Raw genomic sequence first — 19,815 nt, 5'->3', positions numbered from 1 at the left:
AAACTTGAGGTCATCCAAAACTCGGCTGCCTGTGTCCTAACTCGCACCAAGTCCCGTTCACCCATCACCCCTGTGCTCAGTGACCTACACTGGCTCCTGGTTAAGCAGCGCCTCGATTTCAAAATTCTCATCCTTGTTTTCAAATCCCTCCATGGCCTCGCCCCTCCCTATCTCTAATCTCCTCCAGCCCCACAACCCCCTGAGTTATCTGCGCTGCTCTAAATCTGCCCTCTTGAGCATCCCTGATTATAATCGCTCAACCATTGGCGGCCGTGCCTTCTGTTGCCTAGGCCCTAAGCTCTGGAATTCCCTCCCTAAACCTCTCCGCCTCGCTACCTCTCTTTCCTCCTTTAAGACGCTCCTTAAAACCTACCTCTTTGACCAAGCTTTTGGTCACCTGCCCTAATTTATCCTTATATGGCTCGGTACCAAATTATTTGTCTTAAAATACTCCTGTGCAGCGCCTTGGGATGTTTTACTACGTTAAAGACGCTATATAAATGCAAGTTGTTGTTGATTTTTTTTTCTATCTGTTTTTCAGCGCACAACCAAGGAGCAATCAGTTGAGCAAGAAAAAGGCCGCAGGCAATCAGGTATCTGATGGGTAACCGGGAGCCACTGATTACTTTGGATACAGTCAGGCTGCCGTATGTGATTGGATGGAAGGTTAAAGCGCAGCCTTCGGCCTGCCCAGGCTCAATTCCAAATCTAAAAGCACTGACACAGACCTTTCACCGTGGTCTCTTGGCCTTTTTGCTGTGGCCTGAAACGGGGCCGATCTCGGAGCGCACACCCACTGCTCACACGTGCTGTCCTTGCGTAGACTATAACGTATATTAATGGTCCTGTTTTACAGGGGTGGGGGAATCATCTCCCGGTGGCTGAGTGGGTAAATGATCAGTCCCAGTGTATTACTGAGTCATACCAACCAGCAAGGGTCCCAGGTTCAATGTCTGGTCTTTGGGGAGGCTGAGTTAATAGAATAGGCCCAAACAGCCTGATGGGTTTTCTGATGCAGTATTTTCCAACACCAGCTACACTATCGCTACCTGAATGACCCGTTCACCTCACACAGTAATAATAAACTGCATCAGCTGCTGGCCCAAAGTGTTGCTTGCCCTTTCTCTTTCGGGATTTCTCCATTTGTGGGGTTTTTTCCCCCTTCAAATCCCAATTTTCTCCCTCTCTCTTGAACGCAATGGGGGTGAAATTGGACAGGCGGAATGCCATTTGCCGACCATTGCACCACACGGCCGTTATCCAGTGCTATTGACAACAGAAAACGCTGGAAAAACTCAGCAGGCCAGGCAACATCCGTGGAGAGAGAAACAGAGTCGACGTTTCGGGTCGAAACCCTTCTACAGAACTGAGAGAAAAGGCAGGAAATGAAACAAATGGCAGTTTGGGGGCTGGGAAATGGGGGAGGGGATGAAAGAAGAGACATTAAGAGATATTCAAGGTGAGACGAGATGGTAATAGGACAGGTAAAGAGACAGACAATGGCTCTAGATGAAGTGTGAAATGCGCCGGCAGAGTGAGAGACAGCTGCCATGTGGGAGAGAGAGGAAAAAGGAAAAGTCACAAACCAAAAGTGTGGATAAAAAATATAAAAATGTAATGGGGGCCGAGGTTATGATCTGAAGTTGTTGAACTCAATATTGAGTCCGGAAGGCTGTAAAGTGCCTAATCGGAAGATGAGGTGCTGTTCCTCGAGTTTACGGTGAGTTTCCGTGGAACAATGCAAGAGGCCGCAGACGGTGAGGTCCGAGTGGGAATGGAGCGGTGAATTGAAGTGACAGGCGACCGGAAGCTCGGGGTCACCCTTACGGACTGAACGGAGGTGTTCCGCAAAGCGGTCACCCAATCTGTATTTGGTCTCCCCAATGTAGAGGAGACCGCATCGTGAGCAGCGTATACAGTATACTAGATTGCAAGAAGTACAAGTAAATTGCTGTTTCACCTGGAAGGGGTGTTTGGGGCCCTGGACAGTGGGAAGGGGGGAGGTATATGGGCAGGTGTTGCATCTCCTGCGCTTGCACGGGAAGGTGCCGGGCGAAGGGGAAGGGGTGCTGGGGGTGAGGACTAGGGTGTCTCGGAGGGAGCGGTCCCTACGGAATGCTGAAAGGGGAGGGGAAGGGAAGACGCACTTGGTGGTGGGATCACGTTGGAGGTGGCGGAAATGGTGGAGGATGATCCGTTGAATGTGGAGGCTGGTGGGGTGAAAGGTGAGGACAAGGGTAACCCTATCGTAGTTCTGGGAGGGAGGGGCAGGGATGAGGGCTGAAGTGCGGGAGATAGAACGGACCCGGTCGAGGGCTGTGTCAACCACGGTAGAGGGGAACCCTCGGTTGAGGAAAAAGGAAGACATGTCGGAAGCACTGGTGTGGAAGGTGGCATCGTCGGAGCAGATGCGGCGGAGATGGAGAAACTGGGAGAATGGAATCGAGTCCTTACAGGAGGCGGGGTGGGAGGAAGTGTAGTCCTGGTAGCTGTGGGAGTCAGTGGGCTTGCAGTGATCCTATTGAAGTCGACGGAATTGAATACTGGGCAGGGCGTATAATGGGAGACCGATGCGATTCTGCCTGTTTTTCACGTCCCAGTCCATGTCCCATTTCACCCTCGCTGTCTGTTATTGGGTGCAGTTTCATAAGCCTGTCTCCAGTACTTCACACAAGTGACTGGTCTTCACGTGAGCCTGGACAGTAGGGTATTGATATAGTTTGGGGGTGGGGTAGCATTTCCGCCAAGCCTGATCCTGTCCTTCCCAGTGTCCACACACTCTCACTCACTCCCTGGAAAGCAATAGGAAGGAGGAACCCTGGCTGGTACCAGAACGGAGAGGTTATACCTATCAGGAAAGATTGAACAGACTGTGGTTCTTTTCTCTAGAAAGGAGAAGACTGAGGGGTGACCTGATAGAGGTCTTTAGGATTTTGAAAGGGTTTGATAGGGTAGACGTAGAGAAGTTTCTGCTTGCAGAGGTACCAGAACTAGGGGCCGTAATGTGATAGTCAGTAATAAATCCAATAGGAAATTCAGGGGAAACCTCTTTACCCAGAGAGTGGTGAGAATGTGGAACTCGCTACCACAGGGAGTGGTTGAGGCGAATAGCAGAGATACATTTAAGGGGATGCTAGATAAACACATGAGGGAGAAGGGAATAGAAGGGTATGTTGCTAGGGTTGAATGAAGTAGGGTGGGAGGAGGCTGGTGTGGAGCGTAAACACCGGCATAGACCTGTTGAGCCGAATGGCCTGTTTCTGTGCTGTAAATACTATGTAATTATGTAACTGTTTTTCCGTTAACCCAGGAGGCACTGAGACCAATTATAGACTGAATTAAGCAGAGGTTGAACCAGGGCTTTTCCTAATCTGCACGCTCAGTTCCACACTGAGTCAATACATTCGACAATTGGATCAGCCATGATCTTATTGAACGACGGCGCAGGCTCCAGGGGCCATATGGCCTACTCCTGCCCCTAATTCTTATGTTCTTAATTGGCGATCTCAGGGCCTCACTTAATTTGTTTATTTACAGGTAAAAACTTTAGGGATGCGTGCAAAGATCTTGTGAATCCAGATTGCTCCTCATCGGCTGCCCGAGCTTGCTACAGTGCTGCCTCTCTCTGTCTCTATCTCTGCCTGCCTGCCTGTCATTGGCTGGGCTGTAAATAATCACAGAATGTAAAGGGGAAGGTCAATTTTAGCACCGGCGAATGCTGAGCAAGGGATTTGGTCGGGATGGGGTGGGGGGAAGAATCCACAGAATGAGGGCCTGATCAGTCTGCCTGAAAACCGTAACCAGAACCTCTTTGTTCCGTGGAAAGGAAGTGTTGCATTCTCTGCAGTTCACCAGCAGTCTGGCGAGCAAAGATTGATCCTACCGTCAAATCTTGGAAGACGAAATGGGACGAAGCCTACAGCTACCTTCCCCTTTAAGAGCTTTATTCAACTACGCTGGTCTTATTTTATTTTTTGTTGCTTTTTATGCGTTTTTTCATTTTTTTTTCTCATCCAAGTAATGTTTGTGAGAATGAAGCTCATTCAAGAAAAAAAATAATTCATACCAGTACAAACAGCAAATGGTTAAAATCAAACTTATTGGGCGATTGAGGCAAAAACAGAGTTTCCCTCATAAATTTTTGAAATCATGGAAATATTTCTTCATGAACTTTTGAAATCTCAGGAATTTTTAATCCTTAAAATTTTTCGCCACAGATTTTTTCAGATCTCCATTTAAAAAAAAAAATGTTGAACGCAAATGTTTTAATTTCCAAACCTACAGCAGTTTTAAATCACAGCCATAAATCAACGGTGGCTGTGAGCTTGAGTGAGCTGCGAGGATAGGTGTGTAGTATTTGCTGTAAGTGGATTGTACTGTAAGCAAATGCTATCCATTATACTAGTGTAATAATCAGGCTCATTTCTATTCTTCCTTTCTTTATTGAACCTTCTGCCTCTTGCCACTCCTCTGCTTGGCTTCTTTACATCTGCTATGGTTACTCTGTGAAGGATGAAATTATGGTGAGTATATTGTTGCCGTGGAAACGCAGGTGAAGTGTTGGAGCTACATCTGGGCGGATTGGTCAGTCCGGATTTGGAGGATCAGGTGGGAATGGGGAGATGTTTTCCACATGTGGGCTCTCGGTGGGTGCATTTTTCCATGCTGGGAGTGCCAAAACGGAAAATCCCAACCCCTCCTCCCTTCATATTACCAATTTCAATCGGCACCTTTCACTTCACAGGATCACACGGCAGTGTAAATGGGAGCAGGAAGCTACCAAGGGACAGACAGACACGAAATAAGTGGGCAAAGCTATAGCAGATGGAGTTCAGTGTGGGGAATGTGTGAGATGGATCCGAGAAAGACAAATTGGAATATAGCGAAAGACTAGGATCTGTGGAGGAGCAAAGGGATTTGGGTGTCCATGTACACAAACTCCAAAAAGCTCGTGCACAAAACGTCTTCAGAAAGGCTAGTGGAAAGTTGGCCTTTGCCTCCAGGGGGTCAGAATTGAAAAGTGAGGAATTGGTGTTTTAGCTCTACGGAGCCTTGGCTAGACCGTGTCTGGATTAAAGCGTTCAGTGACGGTCACCGAAACGCATAAAAAATATATTTGTCAAGGAGCGAGTACAGCGCAAATTCACCAGAATGATAAGAACATAAGCACATAAGAATTAGGAGCAGGAGTCAGCCATACGGCCGTTCGAGCCTGCTCCGCCATTCAATAAGATCATGGCTGACCTTCGACCTCAACTCCACTTTCCTGCCCGATCACCATATCCCTTGATTCCCCTAGAGTCCAAAAATCTATCTATCTCAGCCTTGAATATACTCAATGACTCAACATCCACAGCCCTCTGGGGCAGAGAATTCCAAAGATTCACCACCCTCTCAGTGAAGAAATTCCTCCATCTTAGTCATAAATGGCCGACCCCTTATCCTGAGACTGTGCCCGCTGGTTCTAGACTCTCCAGCCAGGGGGAAACAACCTCTCAGCATCTACCCTGTCAATCCCCCTCAGAATCTTATATGTTTCAATGAGATCACCTCTCATTCTCCTAAACCCCAGAGAGCATAGGCCCATTCTACTCAACCTGAAATCGGGCCTTAAAGGGTTAAATTATGAGGACAGTTTGCATGAACTTGATTTGTATTCCCTTGAGGTTAGATTGTTGAGGCTGATTTTATCAAGATCTCCAAATGATAAAGGGATGTGATAGGGTAATAACAACAACAACAACAACAACAACTTGTATTTATATAGCACCTTTAACATAGTAAAACATCCCAAGGCGTTTCACAGGGGTATTATAAGACAAAAAACAAAATTGATACTGAGCCACATAAGGAGAAATTAGGGCAGGTGACCAAAAGCTTAGTCAAAGAGGTAGGTTTTAAGGAGCATCTTAAAGGAGGAAAGAGAGGTAGCGAGGCGGAGAGGTTTAGGCAGGGAATTCCAGAGCTTGGGGCCCAGGCAACAGAAGGCATGGCCACCAATGGTTGAGCGATTATTTTCAGGGATGCTCAAGAGGGCAGAATTAGAGGAGCGCAGATATCTCGGGGGTGGGGGGTGGGGTTGTGAGGCTGAAGGAGATTACAGAGATAGGGAGGGGCGAGGCCATGGAGGGATTTGAAAACAAGGATGAGAATTTTGAAATCGAGGTGTTGCTTAACCAGGAGTCAATGTAGGTCAGCGAGCACAGGGGTGATGTACAGAACAAACTGGAAACTGTTCAACCTCCGTTGCCTCCAGTCCAGATCCAAGGTCGTCGCATCCTCTGTCGTCGAATTAAAGTATGCTTGCGTCTACGCACACTCAGAGGTCGAACTCCAAACCATCATCAACACCTTCACCGAAGCGTACGAGAGCATGAGCCTTACACTAAACATCCGTAAAGCAAAGGTCCCTCTACCAACCTGCCCCTGCCCCCGCCACACAGTACTGCCCCCCGATTATCAAAATCCACAACGAGGCCTTGGACAACGTGGACCACTTTCCATATCTTGGGAGCCTATTATCAACAAGGGCAGACGTCGATGACGAAGTCCAACACCGCCTTCAGTGCGCCAGTGCAGCCTTCGGTCGCCTGAGGAAGAGTGTGTTTCAAGACCAGGACCTCAAACCCGGCACTAAGCTCATGGTCTACAGAGTAGCAGTGATACCCGCACACCTGTATGTGTCAGAGACATGGACCATGTACAGCATGCACCTCAAAGCACTGGAGAGGTACCATCAACGCTGTCTCCGCAAGATCCTGCAAATCCATTGGCAGGATAGGCGCACCAACATCAGTGTTCTCGCTCAGGCCAACATCCCCAGCATCGAAGCTTTGACCACACTCGATCAGCTCCGATGGACGGGCCACATCATCCGCATGCCTGTACGAGACTCCCAAAACAAGCGCTCTACTCGGAGCTCCGACACGGCAAGAGAGCCCCAGGTGGGCAGAGGAAACGCTTCAAGGACACCCTCAAAGCCTCCTTGAAAAAATGCAACATCCCCACCGACACCTGGGAATCCCTGGCCCAAGACCGCACAAAGTGGAGGAGAAGCATCTGGGAAGGCGCCGAACATCTCGAGTCTCTTCACCGGGAGCAAGTGGAAGCCAAGCGCAAACAGCGGAAGGAGCGCACGTCAACCCAAGCACCCCACCCAGCCGCCCCTTCAACCACTGTCTGCCCCACCTGTGACAGAGTCTGTAGGTCCCGCATTGGACTCATCAGTCACCTGAGAACTCATTTTTAGTGTGGAAGCAAGTCATCCTTGGTTCCGAGGGACTGCCCAAGAAGAGAAGAAGATGGGTGAACGGGACTTGGTGTGCGTTAGGACACAGACAGCCGAGTTTTGGATGACCTCAAGTTTACGTAGGGTAGAATGTGGGAGGCCAGCCAGGAGTGTGTTGGAATAGTCAAGTCTAGAGGTAACAAAGGCCTGGATGAGGGTTTCAGCAGTGGATACAGAGAAACTATTTCCTCTGGTGGGGGAAATTCAGAACAAGGGGCATGATCTTAAAATTAGAGCTAAGCACAAGTCCAGCTCATTCATCTCGCCACCATGTTCTGAGGAAATAAAGATTGTCTGCCCTCCTCCCATAGCTTTTTACTATTAGGCAACGCTGGTAAGTGAGTGGCAACCAATACATATTTTGATTTGAATCATGAAGTTTCCCTTTAACCGATTGCTGTGATCCTGCTTTCCTTTAACAGAAAGAGCCGATGTGTTGCAGCATTGATCGTGTTTCTGTTCCTGACGGAACCCAGATGTACATCCGCTTGACCTTGCGTTTTGTGTGTTTTGTAACGTAGCTTGAGCTGGTAGTCTTTGGCTCTCAACCCTTCCTTCTGTTGCATGTTGCTGTTTTTTCTTCTCTATCCCCTTTGTTTTAGCTTTAGCTTTTCATAACTTTGACTTTTGACCCCTCGATGCCTTGTGTTTCCATGGGGAGTGGTGTTTTTTTTTAGGTTTCAGTATTGAGCTGAAATTTAGTTTTAAATGTAAATCTAAGTGGACGAAATTGGATGGGGGGGGTGAAATTGGTTCATCGTTTTGAAGATGGCGATTCTCGGTGACTTCCAGATAAAGCTCTTGTGGCTCCCACTGGAAAAGACAGCGTTGGGGACTGGGGAACGGGGCTGCTACACTTCAGTCACATGATACCATTCGACCGTCAATCCACATGGCCTGCGGGGAGCCTTGTTTAACTCTGGATTTTCGGAATGCCTGTCCTTTGCTGTTGGTGTGAGTCTGAGTGCTGTTCCTGTAAATTACAGTTGTTCTGCCTTTTGCAGGCCATTCTCGGCATTTTGGGCCCACTTCCAAACCCCTCCTACTGGCAAAGCACCTAACAATAATCGGTTCCTTTCTAGCATAAAAGGTGTAAAAATTGACCGTTATTTTCCCCATACATCAGAGGTCCATTTCTCCCTGCACTAGAAATTTAAATAGGAAGGGAAGTCTGGGGGGAATATTTTCTGTTCAAAATATCCCCCCCCCCATCTGACTCATGCTCCCCTTTTTAATATTATGTAGGGTGTGAGCTTGAGGATAGGAGTTAATCTCGGGGAATGGTAGGGGGTGAGGATTATAAACTGCTCAAGTTCCACTCTCATGATTGATCTTGGCATCAAAAACCCTCAAATAGATTCTAACCTTTTAATAAACTATCCATAGAAGACGCTATAATTTTTTTGCATATAACTCTGCGATAACGCGCACTGACTTACATTAGAAGATGTGCGTGGATCCAAGCTGTGTGTTATATGCGAGAGATTATAGCTACTAGTCTGCTTTCCGTGTGTTCATTCTTCCTTGTGTTGGTTTCAGGTGATCAGGAAGGGCTGGCTCACCATCAATAACATTGGCATCATGAAGGGAGGTGCCAAAGAATACTGGTTCGTGCTGACAGCAGAGAATCTTTCCTGGTACAAGGATGATGAGGTCAGTTCGCCATTTCCACTCTTCCTTTGAACGTGTTGGTGGTCGGAACAAAAAAAGGTTTTATTTTCCAATTGAGAAACCTAGGTGAGGGGCAGAGGCTCATGGTGGAGGTGCTCGCCAAGGCTGGAAAGAGTAGGAGAGAAGATGAGGTAGGTCGGGAAGTACTGCTTAAGTGATGATGCCAAGTTAAGGGCTTTAAAAATAGATTGCAGGAAGAAGGAAGGACTGAAAGAGGTGCTACAGTTTTGAGGACGTTGAGGAAAGAATGAGGTGGAAAGCAGTGAGTCTTGATTTCGACACGGTGGAGTTGCAGGGAGGAGGTGGGGGGGAGCTTGAAGTGTGACGTTTGGACTTTAGGAGAAATGGGAGAAGAAATTCAGAGGTATGATGGCCATAAGGGTGATAGTGGAGTCTTGAGGCGAGAGAAGGAGGGCTGATCAAACACCAGCATTTTTCTTGCATCCTGTCCAGAAGTGAGAGGAAGATCTTCACTTGACGTGGGAGCAGTAGATGGAGAGATTTATGCTTTTATAAAGAGTTGAGAAGTTGAGGGGGAAAATAAATAATTGGCACGCAAGTGGAAACCAAGCTTCTTGGAGGCAGTTTAACAAACTCCCAGCAAGTGCCTTATTTACTTCCGTTACTTGATATATGCTATGCTATTGTACATTGACTTCTTATGCCAAGCCTCTGAGGTCGAATATGATAGTCCTACATGCATTCACAGCCTTGGCCCAAGTTGAACCCCTTGCATGTCAACCTAGAAAACTTCCAAAAGCTGATATAGCCTCCAAAAAAAACTGACCACTCAAAAATGACCCAGAACATAGACGTGGGGAGACAAGGAGTTACCCTGAGAGTACAACAGAGGCTTGTTGTAGCTTAAGCTGTGGGTATATCCAACATTCCCGCACTCGGATTGGAGGAAGAAAACACTGATACATGAAAGCTTGAAAGGGCTGAGGCACGACGTTTATTTTGTGGAGGAGTCTGGGAGCATGCCCTCCTCCAGAACATGTTTTTGCAGATATTTTATTCTGTGCATTTTGAAGTTGACAGTGGATTATCCAAACACTGACTGTTCGCGTAACACTGGCATTTACGTGTTAACATTTATGCAGATAATGAGGCTGGTGTGTGGAAAGCAACTAGCCAGGGCCGAATAAGGTAGTTTGCAAGATTAGACAGATATTCAAATCTCACTTAATTAACCTTTGGGGTGAGTTCGGGGAAAACTTTTGCTGAAGTTACCCTCAGGGAGGTAAAGGTTAGGGGAGAGTCCATCATAGGGTAGGCTGCATGAGGTCTGCATGAGACTTGACAAGCTGCCCCTTTCTAGTTCCCCTTTCTAGTTCCATACATTGATGCTCTTAACTTCTACCTCTTCCCTTTCGTAGTAGTGGAAACCTAAATTATTAACCATACATATTATCTACAATAATAATCTTGCATCTGTGCGCACTGCTTGCCTACAAAACCTTATTTCCTGTTGTCATATTCTTGCTGCACTGTTGTATCAACCTTTCCCCCATTATAAGTTCCTATGTCCACATTTGTAAAAAGAATCTGGTTATGTAAACTTGTCACACTGTAATTACACCCTCCAACCAATGGTGGCGACATAGCACCTCAGTTCTGCATCTCCCAGCTTCTCAGTACTGCAGAGAAACTCCGGTGCTCCAACCAACTGTACTCTACTCCTCCCTCAATTGGCTCAAGTATTGCTATTTGACTATAAATGTATAACCTAAAATCTAAGTATTGTATACAAATAAGGACAGTATGTTTGACTTAAAAATGGGGACTGAATTACCTCTGTGCATCCTGGTCCAAATACCCTGCCCACCCCCATCCCTCCCACCCGGTTCTCTAACCCCACCTTCCCTTCACCTGAAGACTGCACTTAAGAGAATCATAGAATAATACAACACAGAAGGATGCCATTCAGCCCATCATGTCTGTGCCTGTACTTGTTCTTGACGTCCTGCCATGGGGGGAGTCAACTAATATATATATAAATAAATAAATAAATAAATAGAAAAATATGAATTCTGTGAGGGAAAATAGATTTGTTTCCTTAACATCTGACTTGCTTCACTCACTACAACTCCAGCATAGATCACTCCTAATTTCATACATATGTCAGGCGTGCAACACGCTAGCTTAGAGAACCACAGTACTGAGTTGGTGACTGTTAAAAGACTCATGGGAAAGTGGGCCAGAAAATCTCAGGATTGGGACTCTGACAATTCTGACCACCTGCCACCTTTGCATTTCCAAAGGAACTGTAACCACCCCCCCAGGCCTTTGCCCCAGTTCAACGAAAGAAAATGGAACTCATTCAAAGCTCGCATCTGGCTCAAGTTTAACCTCACAGTAGCTTGGAAGCAAAGCACTAACTTCATCAGTCAATTTATAGAATTAAAATGACAGTAATGCACTTTCACGAAAGTTAACTTCCAAAACAGTCAATCGCCTCGATAGAAACTATGGAAATGAGACAATTACATGCCGGCTGTCTCGGGGACCCAGTCCCGACCTCGCCCGATAAATGCAGATGTGTCGGCACAGGAGAGCTTTGGAGCCAACATCTGGGGCAACCTCTGGGCAGCACGGGAACGAGTGAACCCTGTACCGATTTTTGTCAGCAAGTGCTGACAAGCGGATGCTAGATGGGAAACGCAGTCAACGTGAAACGTTGGTGGTTAGAGGCCTCAGGCTGGATTTTATGCACACAGTGGAAGAGGAGTGGGCAAGGAAAGGAGAAAGAGTGTCAAACAAAGTTGGTCAGGGTGGCGGGGGGAAGAGAAGAGAGAAGTCCACTCTCAAATCTGCCAATCAGAATTGTCAAAGAAATCTACCCTGTATTTCCATGCCAACCATCAATCTGGCTCCTGGTCCTGCAACATCTCGATTTAAAAAAATGCTCATCCTTGTGGTCAATTCCCCCCATGAGCTCCCCGCTCCCTATCTCTGTAACCTCTTCCAGCCCTACAGGCCTCCTCCGATCTCTGCTCTCCTCCAAATCTGGCCTCTTGCGCATCCCAAACTTTTCATCGCTCCACCATTGACGGCCATACCTTCAGCTGCCTGGGACCTCAGCTCTGGAATTCCCTCCCTAAACCTCTCTGCTGCTCTACCTCCCTCTTCTCCTTTAAGTTGCTCCTTAAAACCTACCTCTCTGACCAAGTTTTTAGTCACCTTTTCCTAATTATCTCCTTATGTGGCTCGGTGTCAAATTTTGTTTGATAACACTCCTGTGAAGAGCCTTGGGATGTTTTACTACGTTAAAGGCGCTGTTTAAATACAAGTTGTTGTTGTTGGAACACTGGAGGGATTGCTCTGCTAATCAACCATTGGTAAGTCTCACCCTTTTACATTCTAGTCTTTCATTTTAACACAAGTTACAAATTCAATAGCTTCTTTGACAGCTATTTCATTTCCATTTCAAGGTATGGTTCAGAACTTTTATTCCCATTTATCTGCTCTAAGATCGGCCGTTGACAATGGTTCATCTATTGGTTTAATAATTTAACTACCTTGCACATGTATTTTGACAATATACCACGTTGAACTGTACCGCACTGCGTCCTATTGGTAACTTATGAAGAAAAATGGTGTAATAGTTATTATAAATGTTGGTTACGATACAACTGTTGTACTGAGGGATGTACGATAGGTTGTATTTACACAATGGGTTTACGTCATTATAATCTTGTCAATGTCAGAGGCCTCATGCTTGCACCGAGGGCTGCTGACTGACCTTTGACTGGGCGGTGACCTTTCCTCCACCTCCCTCTCCTCCTTTTAGGATGCTCCTTAAAACCAAGCTTTTGGTCACCAGTCCTAATATCTCCTTCTGTGGCTCGGTGTCATATTTTTGTCTGATAAAGCTCCTGCCTTGGGATGTATACGGCGCTGTATAAATGCAAGTTGATGTTGTTGATAAGCGCAATGAAAGGCAGTCCAGAATGCTGCCAGAATCTCCCATTTTTTGCTAGGCATCCGCACCAGTTGCTTTCATATTGTAGCCAAATGGGCATTCTTCCCAGCGTGAGCCCGCTCCTCCTAAGTGGTCCTGTTAACAACGCACGGCCACGCGTTATCCTGATTTGCAGACACGCGTTATCCTGATTTGCAGACACGCGTTATCCTGATTTGCAGACACGCGTTATCCTGATTTGCAGAGCCCTTCCACAGACTGGTCAGTGCCTGGCACAGGGCTGAGGTGCAGAAGGAACGCGAGTCGCAAAATAACTGCTGCAAAGCACAGGGGCCTCTGTGTCGGTGTTTCACATCCAGCGATCAGGATCTGTAGCAACGCGGAGCCCCAAGCACGGACCTCAAGCTGCAGTTTAATACCATTTTGGGACTACAGTTACAGACATAAGATATGTTGCATGAGGAGGAATGTAACTTAGAAGGAAAACAGAGAACACTGGACAGGGACCAACTGAAAATGAAAACTAAAATTCGTGCCAAATGTTTTCAAGTTGAAAGCAATTTACTCCTTTATCGAAAATGTAACTTGAGGTGAACTCCATCAGCAACATTTCCGCAGCATCTGGTGGCTTGGCTTGTATGTTGGTTGACGTGTCCAAACACTACGTCTGAACACATAGCGGAGCCTCTAGGTGCCTCTTGCTCCATCTAGTGGTTACAAATAAAATTGTTTGAACTTTTACACTTTTTTTAAGATGTCACGTTGACTTGATGGCTCCTGAATTTTCAGCCATTTTGGTGTGTTCAGTCACGATTGCAGAACACATGACCTGATTTCACGAAGGGTTATTTTCCTTTCTCCATCTCCGCGCTTCATTCCATTTTCTCTCGTCCCGCTCGGTTCAGTTGCTAATGGCAACCCTAATGGTGTGCATTGCAACTGGCCGAACGTTGTGGGTTTAAGGTTGCCAACTTTTGCTGGACGTATTCCTGGAGGCTTCATCACATGACCGCCTACCTCCACTGGCCCCCCGCCCCACACTCCTGCCATTGGTCGCCCAACGTGTCCATCCCTGCGCACCCTGCCTTTCCACGGCCAATCGGAAAGTGAATAGGCTCTTCATCACTCAATTGGATGATTCTTGACTGTACGTCAAACAGCCTTTTTCCCACGGCCAGTGTATTTCGCATGCACCCTGCACCCCACCTGCCCGATCCCCTCTATAGGGTACAACGTAGATAAGCAGTGGCAGACTTTTAAGGAGCTATTTCATAACTCTCAACAAAGATATATTCCAGTGAGAAAGAAAGGGGGAAAAATGGAGTCGTGTAGCGTCCTGAAAAATTTAGCACCCCCGCAGCCAAAATTCATCGGTAGCGCCCTAAGAGGGAAGGGGGCGCTACTGGAAGCGCCTCGCCTCCCTCTTGGGGCGCTGCGAGGGAATATCGCGCTGTGGCACGTCGTGCCGCAGTACTGCAGGCCTTCCTCCCCTTCTTAAAGGGGAGCGGCCTGGCGCAGCGTGACCCGGGGCAAAAGAGCCCGGCACTCAAGAGAAGTACCGGGCTCACGGAGCGCAGCCGGCACTCCGCGGGGGGGGGGCTGTTCAGGAGCCCGGGGACGGCAACAGGGACAGGTGCTGGCAAGCGGCTAGCAACAAAAATGGCCGCCCAGCACCTCACCTTTAATTAACGCCGCCCTGGCCGCAGGTAGGTCCCCCCCGACCCCGTCGGACATAGCGTCCGGCGGTAAGTCAGGGGGCGCTACCGAAGATCATGGCTGGGGCACGAGCGGGGCGCTGCGCATGTCGATGACTTCATCGCCGGCGGCGCAGTGCCGTGGGGCGCTAACGGTTACTGCCGCTGCTAACCTCCCGCTGAATTTCGCAGGAGGCGTTTGCGGCGCTGCGTCCGGGTGCTAGTTACTTTGCGTCCCATTGAGGGCGCTAATGGGAGGCGCAAAGCAACCAAATTTTTCACCCAAAGATTCTACGGGAAGGATGAACCATCCCAGGCTAGTTAAGGAGGGTATCCAATTGAAAGAAAAAGCATACAATGTTGCGAAGATTAGTGGTAGGCCAAAAGATTGGGAATTTTTTAGAAACTTGCAAAGTATGACTAAAAAATTAATAATAAAGAGGGAGAAAATAGATTGAGAGTAAATTAGCAAGAAATATAAAAACAGACAGTAAGAGCTTCTGCAAATATATAAAAAGGAAGAGATTAGCTGATGTAAACGTTGGTCCCTTAGAGGATGAGACTGGGGAATTAATAATGGAAAACAACAAAATGGCAGAGACTTTGAACAAATATTTTGTATCTGTCTTCACGGTAGAAAACACTAAAAGCATCCCAATAATAGTAGAAAATCAAGGGGCAAATGGGAGGGAGGAACTTAAAACAATCACTATCACTAGAGAAAATGTACTCGGCAAACTAAGGCTGACAAGTCCCCTGGACCTGATGGCCTGCATCCTAGGGTCTTAAAAGAAGTGGCTGCAGAAATAGTGGATACGTTGGTTGTGACCTTCCAAAATTCCCTAGACCCTGGAAAGGTCCCAGCGGATTGGAAAACGGTAAATGTAACGCCTCTGTCAAGAAAGGAGGGAGACAGAAAGCAGGAAACTATAGGCCAGTTAGCCTAACATCTGCCATTGGTAAAATGCTGGAATCCATTATCAAGGAAGCAGTAGCAGGACATTTAGAAAATCATAATCCTCTTCTTCTCTTCTTAGAATACAATCAAGAAGAGTCAACATGGTTTTATGAAAGGGAAATCATGTTTGACAAATTTATTAGAGTTCTTTGAGGATGTAACGAGCAGGGTGGATAAAGGGGAACCAGTGTATTTGGATTTCCAAAAGGCATTCGATAAGGTGCCACATAAAAGGTTACTGCACAAGATAAGAGCTCATGGTGTTGGGGGTAATATATTCGCATGGATAGAGGATTGGCTAACTAACAGAAAACAGAGTTGGCATAAATGGGTCATTTTCAGGTTGGCAAACTGTAAATTGTGGGGTGCCGCAGGGATCAGTGCTGGGGCCTCAACTATTTACAATCTATATTAATGACTTGGATGAAGGGACCGAGTGCACTGTAGCCAAATTTGCTGATGATACAAAGATAGGTGGGAAAGCAAGTTGTGAGAAAGACACAAAGGGCTGGATTTTCTCAATGGAGACGTGCTGGATGCAGGAATTCTGGTTTCCGGGTTTCAGTCCTGCCCCCAGCGACATCTGACCAACCCCCACTATTTTCCCTTGATTGGCCTTGTTGAGCCCGCCCTGCGGGCTTACTGGCCAATTAGGGGAAAGCCGGTGACAGATGACATCAGCGTATGATGCTTCATCTGTCGAAAATTTTTTGACAGATGAATTTTCAGCGTTTGACAGCTTTGAGGAGCTGACGATCTCTGTTCTAAGGTGAGCCCTTGCACACAGGCTCACCAAGACCTCTCTCCTCAGCAGAAAGCAGATGGCTGCTGCATCTGAGAATGCAGCAGCTTCAGACGTTGATGTGCTCTGTCAGTGGCTTCCCCCTAATTGGTCTGCTGAGCCCGCTGGGTGGGCTTAACAAGGTCAATCAGGGGAAAATCCCTCTGGTTGGCCAGAAGCTGATGGAGGCGGGATTGAAAGCTGGCAAGAAGCAGTCCCGCCTCCAAAAGCTTCCCATTGACAAAATCCAGCCCAAAAAGTTAGCCTGCAGGTACAGAAAGTAATTAGGAAGGCAAATGGATTGTTGGGCTTTATTGCTAGGGGGATGGAGTATAAAAGTAGGGAAGTTTTGCTACAACTGTACAGGGCGTTGGTGAGACCACACCTAGAGAACTAGGTACAGTTTTGGTCTCCTTATTTAAGGAGGAATATACTTGTATTGGAGGCAGTTCAGAGAAGGTTCACTAGGTTGACTCCAGGGATGAAGGGGTTGTCTTATGAGGAAAGGTTGAGCAGGTTGGGCCTATACTCATTGGAGTTTAGAAGAATGAGAGGTGATCTTATTGAAACATATAAGATTCTGAGGGGGTTTGACAGGGTAGATGCTGAGAGGATGGTTTCCCTTGTGGGGGAATCTAGAACTAGGGGGCATAGTTTCAGAATAAGGGGGCGCCCATTTAAGATGGAGGTGAGGAGGAATTTCTTCTCCCAGAGGGTCGTGAATCTTTGGAATTCTCTACCCCAGAGGGCTGTGGAGGCGGAGTCATTGAATATATTCAAGGCGGAGATAGATAGATTTTTGAACTACAGGGGAGTCCAGGGTTATGGGGAACAGAAAGAAAAGTGGCGTTGAGGTCAAGATCAGATCAGCCATGATCTTACTGACTGACAGAGCAGGCTTGAGAGGCCAGCTGGCCGACTCCTGCTCCTATTTCTTATGTTCTAAGTGACCCCAAACTTTCAGGCTAGCTGCAGAAGAATATATTGTGCGTAACATGGCCCAACTCCTGTCCTAATGAACTGTTCTGTCATCTAACAACATGATGATAACATCCGAGATTGGGCAACTCGCGACCACATAGAGTGGTTGAGGTGAATAACATAGATTCATTTTAGGGGAAGCGCGATAAACACATGAGGGAGAAAGGTTATGTTGATAGGGTTGGATGAAGTAAATAGAGTGGGTGGGTGCTTGTGTGGAGCATAAACACCGGCAAATGGCCTCTTTCTGTGCTGTAAATTTGTTGTAATATAATGTAAAACATGATGCAACATTTATACAGATCAGCCATGATTGAACTGAATGGCGGAAGAGGCTCGAGGGGCGGAATGGCCTCTTCCTGTTCCTATAACATGAGTGACAGCACAGGAGATCCACTAGGGTGTGGTTTAAAAAAAAAAATAGATTGTCCTTATCTGCTGCAAACAACTAATTAATGAACTGTCATTGACTCCAAAATTGCCCTCAAATACTTTGCCCTAATCCATTTTGTAATCATTTCCCCCTACCCCCGCAGGCTCAGGACGCCACACACAAGCATCGCCCAGTGCCTCCTGCCATTGGGAATCACTTGTCGAGAGACACCCGAGAAGTAGGGTTGCCAATTCTTCCAGGCCTCCAACCGCCCCGCCTGGTCAAACAGCACTTCCACCCCCCCACCCTCAAATATTTTTATAACTAATATACAAAGCGTTCAACGAAAATAAAAATCGACATATTTTTTCCATGCCTCTTTGACTTTTCTCCTGTTGGTGGGGGTGGGGGTGGGGGTGCGGGCGGGGGGGAGAGAGGTGGTGTCCCGGAGATTAATCTTTAATTCCTGGAGACTCCAGGGCAATCCTGGAGAGTTGGCGCCAATGCCAAGGATAGAATTGTGTTATAATACCTTGTGACTTTCCCTCCTTTTGCTCTGCTTGATGCCCTGGGGTGGGTGGGGGGTGGGGGGCTGGTCGGAGCGTGTCGCTATGAGAACGCCCTGGGCCCTTTTATCATTTTGTACAAAATGTTGGCGGGGGGGGGGGGACACTTCTCACTGGCCTTGTTTTTGTTTTTTAAAAATAAAACAAGGGAAACAACCTCTCTCTCTCTCACTTTTTTGTAGCGCAGCGTAAGGAGGAACACCAGCTTCAGAGAGGAATCCAAACGCGTCCGATCAGATTTATTTGGGGAAAGAAAACCCAGTTTGGATACGGAGGTGCCCGTCCCTTTAAAACAAAAAACGCCCGGCGCCCAAGCGGCAACGCCTCCCGAGCTCGCATTATTCTGTGGGAAGGTGGCGCCATTTTGTTTCCCTCAACAAAGTCGGGGGTTGGAAGGTGGAGGAAGGAGAGTCCTCCAAAGAGAGGTTATTGCTCACTTTTTTAGATTTTTCTTTTCCACCTTCCTCCCCCCCCCCCCCTCTTGTGCCTGTGCATGGTGTTTATTATTCTGCAGTGCAGTGCAGTGTGCTGATCCTTTCTGGCCAGGCCTCCGCCATTCGGAGTGAGTTTGATGGTCTACTGTACTCTGGAAAATAAACCCATATTCTCAGTCTCTAAGTGGGTTTGCGATCCGCCTTCCGCTTTGATCTCCGATCCTCCCTGCCATGTCGACGGCTCTGTTTGTGGTTGGTGCTCTGTTGATCTTGGCTGAGTGCTGTTTTTAGCATTGTGAGGGTGGGCATGTGTCTAATTTTCGCTGGTGGCCTGAAAGAAAGAAAGAAAGACTTCGTTTTCTGTAGCGCCTTTCACGACTGCCGGACGTCCCAAAGTGTTTTACAGCTAATGAAGTATTTTTGAAGTGTAGTCACTATTGTAATGTAGGAAATGTGGAAATGCACACAGCAAGCTCCCACAAACAGCAATGTGATAATGACCAGATAATCTGTTTTTGTGATGTTGATTGAAGGATAAATATTGGCCCCAGGACACCAGGGATAACTCCCCTGCTCTTCTTCGAAATAGTGGCCGTGGGATCTTTTACATCCACCTGAGAGAGCAGACGGGGCCTCGGTTTAACGTCTCATCCGAAAGACGGCACCTCCGACAGTGCGGCACTCCCTCAGCACGGCATTGGGAATGTCAGCCTAGATTTATGTGCTCAAGTCCCTGGAGCGGGACTTGAACCCACAACCTTCTGATTCCGAGGCGCGGGTGCCGCCCACTGAGCCACAGCTGCCACAGCTGGCAGGATATTAGAGGCATACCCGCTCGGCCAGGTTGTGCCAGTAACCCTGGTGCCAGTATGTGTGGTTGATGGGCCTGCTAAAAATAGGGGCAGCCCAGGCCTAGCATTATCATTGCACCTGACCTCCCAAAATCAAACGCCAACTCTTGTCTGCGTCGCAACAAGAGTTCAGAATACGACCATTTAGGCTTTAATACATTTGGGCAGCAGCCCCCTCTACTTGGTCCCTCTCCATATGATACAACCATAGGAACAGGAGGAGGCCATTCAGACCCTTGAACTGTGCCACCATTCAATTTGACCTATAACTTAACTCCATCTACCCGTCTTGG

The 19,815-nt window shown here is 47.4% G+C and overlaps 1 protein-coding gene across 11 annotated transcripts in view; it reads left to right on the top strand.

Moving 5' to 3' along the window:
- The window catches only part of LOC147101658 (dynamin-1), a 304,832-nt gene that overhangs the window by 146,959 nt on the left and 138,058 nt on the right, over positions 1–19,815 (top strand). For 9 of the 11 annotated variants that reach the window (XM_085965413.1, XM_085965404.1, XM_085965408.1 and 6 more), the window contains exons 13-15: positions 542–593; positions 4,512–4,523; positions 8,828–8,941. In XM_085965413.1, the coding sequence (XP_085821539.1) occupies positions 542–593; positions 4,512–4,523; positions 8,828–8,941 (178 nt within the window). The remainder of the gene's footprint in view (positions 1–541; positions 594–4,511; positions 4,524–8,827; positions 8,942–19,815) is intronic. The other 2 variants (XM_085965406.1, XM_085965407.1) reach the window with 1 other exon arrangement.

The sequence above is a fragment of the Somniosus microcephalus genome, chromosome 23 (assembly GCF_052327205.1).
Source record: "Somniosus microcephalus isolate GS21.2 chromosome 23, FLI_Smic_1.0, whole genome shotgun sequence".
Classification (NCBI taxonomy): Eukaryota; Metazoa; Chordata; class Chondrichthyes; order Squaliformes; family Somniosidae; genus Somniosus; species Somniosus microcephalus.
Note: the sequence above shows the minus strand (reverse complement) of the source record. Positions and strands in the feature narration are given on the sequence as shown.